Raw genomic sequence first — 6,537 nt, forward strand, 5'->3', positions numbered from 1 at the left:
TGCCAGCAGCCCGGTTCCAACCTGGTTAATTTTGCACCACTTCTAACAAATCTAAAGCTCTCTTCCTTGCACTATCACCTCATCCAGAGCTCTGCCTGCCTTTGGTTGTCCTATGTGTGGAATGGGGATCATTTTTTGAGAATGCTACATTGGAAGTTTTAGATTTCAACTTTTTATTTAAAAGCCTACATTTGGGTTCTAGAACCTCCCTCCCATACGTTCCTATGTCATTGGTATCCACATGTACCACAACAGCTGGCTCCTCCCTAGCACTGTCTAAAATCTTATCTAGGTGACCTGTGAGGTCCACCACCTTCGCACCAGGCAGGCAAGTTTATCAAGCGATCCTCATACCCACCAGTCATCCAGCTATCTACATTCCTAATGATCATTCAACCAACTACAATTGCTGTCCTAACCCATCCCTCCTGGGCACATGCCCCTGAAAACCCATCAGTGTGAGAGGATACTGCATCCCTTGGCAGGGAGATCCTAGTTACAGAACCACTTTTTTCTTTCAGGTGACCTTTTCCCCTCCAAGGCAGCACAGGGGCTGCCAGATTGGAGGTGGGACTGTTCTACTATGTCCCTGAAGACCTCCTCTACATACCAATTTGTAGCTCCAGCAAATCAGAGGTGAAGAAGTGAAGGCAACTCAATTCTGTCCTCACTCTCTGTTTTAAAAATAGCACCAATGGGCTTTTTTTCTGCCCTTCCAACATCAAAGTTATGGATGTCATTGGAGGAGCCTGTGCAGGCCCCAGCTGGGCCCAGGCTAGATTTTTGTGACTTAGAATGGGTAATGAAGAGACCCAAGGAGGCCTAACTGGGTAAGCCTGGGCCCAGGGCTTGTCTTTGCTGGGTGGGAGGGGATAGGGGGTTAGAGACTTTTTTTTGGAGGTGGGGAGGATTTTGACATTTTTTTTAGTCATGAGAAAAAAGGACCATATGCTATTCTCTAGGTTGGAGCTCTTTACTTAGAAAGAGTATTGAAAAGGGAGTAGGAGGATAAATCTGACTACTGATTTTGGTCACTATTTAATGTTGCTAGGATGCATCAGTGCATTATGAGGCTTATCAGTAATTTCCAGAGGCAGTAATGGAAATCTCAGTTCAGGGTATGTTTGAACTAAGAGATATTGACAGACATGGCATGACAGAGAAGTATAAGGTGTTTGATTAGGTACTTTAAATGCCTACAAGTTTTGGTAATAAAAAAAATCAAAACATCAACTAATCTCATAGCTGAAGAAGTGGGTCTGTGAGAACTTGAAGGCTTATATGGCCATCATGTTTGTTGCTCCTTGAAAAGAAGAAATTGAAACCTAAAATATCTCCAGTTTCCTCCAATATGGATACTGCTACACTAAAGTGAAAACCAATAACATCATGAAACATTTCACATTTCATTTTATGAAAACTTTAGAATGTGCTTAATGATATTAAAAAAATTATTGTTTACTAAGTTAGTTGAATTAAAACCGTGTCACATATTAGAAGTGCTTACAGTATTTTCTTCAGTGCAATAAAAAAAAAAGAATGGACGTGTTGAATATTTATGATTTACCTTTCGATTTGTAGGGAATTTGTCAAATTGAGTTGAAAGTGGTTAGGTTAACAATCTGGAAAAGAAGTTGTTAAGTATTTGCATTTCACAGCATAATTATCGATGATGTTGTGCGATAGTTAATTCTCAATACCACAAGGTTGTCGTTGTTTTGCTAGAAGAAGTAGTGAAGGTTACCGCTTCCTTCTTTCCTTTTCTCCACTGTCCAGCAAATCCATAAAACGCTGGAGACAGAAATAAAGCCTCCATCTTTGCAGTGAAAAGAGCTTAAATAGAGGTGCAGAACGCATATGGCCTCTGCATTATTAAGTTTACAGTAAGTATAACTTGAATTAAGACTTTGTCCAGATGCAGCTTATATGTATCATGGCAATTTCAGACAAAACGCTTGGAAGAAAATGGCGATTGGATTGTCTGTTGTTTGTTACCGTATGGGATCTTGTTTTCGGCCAGATTCGCTACTCGATTTTAGAGGAAACAGGATCGGGGTACATTTGTTGGTAATATCGCAAAAGATTTAGGAATCAATGTCAACAATTTGCGAGCCCGTGGAGTGAGGATAGTGTCTGAAGCCAAAAAGCAGTACTTTCAGGTGAATATGAACAATGGTATATTATTAACCAATGAGAAGATTGATAGAGAAGAAATATGTGCACAGAAATTAGTTTGTAATTTAAATATAGAATGTGTAATTGACAATCCCTTAGAAATGCATCGTCTTGTAATTGAAATAGTGGATATAAATGACAACTACCCTTCATTTTCTGATAGGGAAATGACCTTTAATGTCTCCGAATTAGCTTTAACCAGGAGCACGATTTCCACTTCAGAAAGCTCAGGATCCAGATATTGGCACCAATTCTCTTCAGACTTATGAACTAAGCCATAATCTCATGTTCGAGCTACAGATTGTGACAAATTCAGACAAGAGTAAATCTGCCGAACTAATTTTAAGAAAACATTTAGATAGAGAAGATCAACCCACACATATACTTATTCTGACAGCTTTAGATGGAGGTGATCCCTTCAAATCTGGAACTACTCAAATACTTATCAACGTCGGTGATGCTAATGATAACATTCCGTGTTTTGATCAATTGGTTTATAACATTAAGTTGCTGGAAAATGTACCAAAGGGAACCACAGTATTAACTCTTAATGCCACTGACATAGACGAAGGGTCTAATGGTGAAGTAACCTATTACTTTAATAAACTCGTTCCAACAAGTGTACGTGAAATATTCACTATAGAACATCACACTGGGGTTCTTACAGTGATCGGCGAGGTGAACTTTGAAGATAGCAAAGTGTATGAGATAGCAATAGAAGCCTTGGACAGAGGTATTCTCCCGGTAGCTGCTCATTGTAAAGTTGTAATAGAAATAATTGACTTTAATGATAATGCTCCCGAAATAATTGTATCATCCCTTTCGAGTTCACTTCAAGAGGATGCTAAACCCGGGACCGTAGTAGCGCTTATTAAAATCTCTGATAAAGATTCGGGTGATAATGGGAAGATATCTTGTAGTTTGCCCACATGGCTTCCCTTTACACTTCAGAATACTTACAACAACCACTATTCTTTGACTTTAAAAGAGCCACTGGACCGTGAAACTACACAAGAATACAACATTCCCATCACTGCTTCAGATTATGGTTCTCCATCATTATCCACGAGTATAGTTGTTACAGTGCACGTGTCTGATGTAAATGACAACAGACCAAATTCACCCAATCATCTTACTCGGTCTGTTTAATGGAAAATAACATCCCAGGAATTCCTATAGTTACAATTTCGGCAGTTGATTTAGATTTGAACGAAAATGGACAAATATTCTATTCTCTCTTGCGAGTATGCATCATGACAAATTTATTTCTATAATTGCTAAGACTGGTGAAGTCTAGCTTTGCAATCCTTCGATTATGAAGAAACGAAATGTCTTCAATTACATGTGCAGGCAAAGGATGCAGGTACCCCATCCCTAAGCAGTATATCTCTTTGGAACTATTTATACTCGACCAAAACGACAATCCTCCTACTATCTTACCTTTTCCAAAATAAGAAACACTTTGTTGGCTCTCATTTTATGCCTCGATCTGCTCAAACAGGTTACCTCATATCAAAAATAAGAGCAATTGACGATGATAGTGGATACAATGCCTGGTTATCGTACCACTTGCTGCAGTCTACGGACAGTGCACTTTTCAAAGTGGGGCAATATTCAGGAGAGGTGAGGACAGCGCGGATTGTTCGAGAAAGTGACGGACACCATCAAACCCTCGCTGTTCTCGTGACGGATCATGGAGAGCCGTCTTTATCTTGTACTGTGACCATTAGCATCTCATTAATCGAAAATGAAGAGAAAGTGCTTCCTGAACTTGGCCATTTCCCAACAGCGAAAATATTTCTAATTTGAATCTTTATCTGGTAATTTCAATTGCATTTATTTCGATAATATTTCTGATAACAATCATAATCTTCGTTGCTTTGAGAGCTAGCAACGTGCTAACTTCTGCAGAGCCTCAGCATCCAGACGTTGGTGGAAGATGGTCTTACTCTCAGAACCAACATTATAATGTTTGTCTGAGTGCAGAAACATCTAAGACCGACTTCATGGTTTTTAATGTACCGTCTCCAAACTCTGCCGGGAAGGAAGAAGGAAGATCCGGGGAATTCTGCAAAATCCAAGGAGAAACTAGACAGGGATAACGTGTTAGTTTCCGTTTTTCAAAAGGTAAGAAACTGACTTATATTTATATCAAGAAAATTGCAATGATATTATTTATTATTATTATTTAACAGTTTTATATACCGAAGTTCCAGTAACAAAGTTACTAATCAATTCGGTTTACATTGTAACAATAAAATTGACAGAATATAGATTATGTCTTACAGAGAACAGGGAAGATTTAACTTGGAGATAAATAAATAACTTAGTGAGAGCAATAAATAACTTCAATGGAGCAAGGAGAGTACAATTTAAATACAATATAATATAGGAGGATAAATTCGGAATTGAATGAGTTGGGCTTGAGGTCGATTGTTGAAAAGTTAAGAAAAGTTATTGGGATAAGGAGAATGCTTGATTAAACAGCCAAGTCTTGAGTCGCTTTTTAAAGGTGGGTGTTGATTGTTCCAATCTCAGGTCAGGAGGGAGAGAGTTCCAGAGTTTAGGTCCAGCAGTGGAAAGAGCTCTTTTACTGAGTGAAGTTTTGAGCGGATGGGCCTTTAGCGTGCCTCTCTGGGCTAGCCTCGTTGGACGGGAAGAGGTGTGAAATTGTAAAGGGATGGTGAGATCAATTGGAGAAGCGTTTTTTGATGACTTTGTGATTATTGTTATAGTTTTATAGAGGATTCTCTGATTGATGGGGAGCCAGTGAAGGTTCTTTAAGATGGGTGTAATATGTTTCCTTTTTGTTAGATTGGTTAGAATCCTCGCAGTGGCATTTTGTAATAATTGTAGAGGTTTCAAAGTGTTAGCGGGTAGACCAAGCAGTAAGAGTTACAATAATCTATTTTCGAGAATATTATTGTTTGTAGAACATATCTGAAGTCTTGGAAATATAAGAGTGGTCTTAGTCTCTTTAATATTGAAGTTTAAAGAAGCAATCCTGATATCAAGGACGGTAGACCCTGTTATAGGTTGTTAATGTATTTAAAATGATTTATTTCCCTCACACTTGGAGGTGAGGAACATAGAGAACCATTCATTAGATTGTGTACCAGATTTATTTATTACCAATCTTACATCTAAACAAAGGAAAACAATCCATACATAGTCATGGATTTGGAATGCTTTTCAACATGATCGTCTGTAAAACTACATCAGCCTCATCAAGCTCAAGTTTATTTTCACACTATGGGTATCCATCAATCCAAGATTAGAAAGATACATTTCTACAGTTTATGGATAGTTATGGTGCCTCTTTTGAACAGATGGTTGGAAAATTGAATGATCAACTAAGGCAATGGTCCTCACTATTTTTTCAAGTGAGGGGCCACTTTGGCAAAATAGCTTTAATATGAGAGCCAGATCAATCAATGGCCAAAGTGGCCAGCACCCTGATCAAGAGGCCAAGGGGCTTCCCCTCTGCAATAACACAGTTGGCTGGGGATTGGGGGTGTTTTCTCTTCAATGATGCAGCAACACAGCTGCTCATGTTCACTCAAAGCAACTTATGAAACTATAATGAAACCTGGTCCCACCTGGTCCTTTCACTCTCTCTTTCCTTTCACCCATCCCTTTACACACTCTATCTCCCTATCCCTGAGCTTGTCTCCCTAACTCATCTCTGCCCCAACACTTCCTCTTCCCCAAGCTCATCACACCCACATACTATCTTCCCCAATATGCCCCAATACACACCTTCCCCAATTCCATCCAGCCAGTCTCAAACCCCTTCCCACCAGTGAGCCTCCACCATCTTGTTCTCTGGAACCTTACTGCTGGCATCACCTCTGGAATAGCTATTGTTTTTTCTTCTGACACAAAACGATTCTCATAGTCTCATGAGAACAGTGCAGGAGTTTGGGCACCACCAGCTGAAACTCATTGAGAACCATGTGGTTGCCAGAGGAAAACAAAACAGTTGTTTTCAAGGTGGTTGCAGCAGCAAGCCCCTGGAGAAGGTGGGGGAAGTATTTATTAGGGAAAGAGAGTCAGGGATTCACATGTATTCTGGATGGTTGCTGCCATTATCTTCCACCCTTTCAATAAAAAATGTAAAAAATGTTGCACAAAGCACTTTCCTGCTATATGTTGAAAAGCTCTAAAAACTAAGACTTCAGTTCCACTTTCATTTAGGTGGTGTTTTTGAGACAATACTTGTTACTGAAATGTTGAAATTAGATTTGTAGGTTTCACTATATAAATCACTAAGAGAAATTGACAGTGACTAAAAAATCAATGAGATTGTAACAAAAATGGTCAGAAGTTTTGGAAAAAATACAGCAAACAGTATTAGGATTT

General features: G+C 39.1%; 1 protein-coding gene across 1 annotated transcript; it reads left to right on the forward strand.

Annotated features, from left to right (window-relative positions):
* The first annotated feature begins 1,899 nt into the window (after positions 1-1,899).
* Positions 1,900-4,173, forward strand: LOC115079714 (protocadherin alpha-5-like). Its single transcript, XM_029583461.1, has one exon. The coding sequence runs from the start codon at positions 2,461-2,463 to the stop codon at positions 3,322-3,324; it is 864 nt and encodes a 287-aa protein (XP_029439321.1). The 5' UTR covers positions 1,900-2,460; the 3' UTR covers positions 3,325-4,173.
* The last annotated feature ends 2,364 nt before the right edge of the window (positions 4,174-6,537 follow it).

This window comes from Rhinatrema bivittatum, chromosome 18, assembly GCF_901001135.1.
Source record: "Rhinatrema bivittatum chromosome 18, aRhiBiv1.1, whole genome shotgun sequence".
Taxonomy (NCBI): domain Eukaryota; kingdom Metazoa; phylum Chordata; class Amphibia; order Gymnophiona; family Rhinatrematidae; genus Rhinatrema; species Rhinatrema bivittatum.

Excerpts from the sequence above, each read along its gene's own strand:
- LOC115079714 (XM_029583461.1), top strand. The coding sequence starts at position 2,461 with ATGTTCGAGCTACAGATTGTGACAAATTCAGACAAGAGTAAATCTGCC.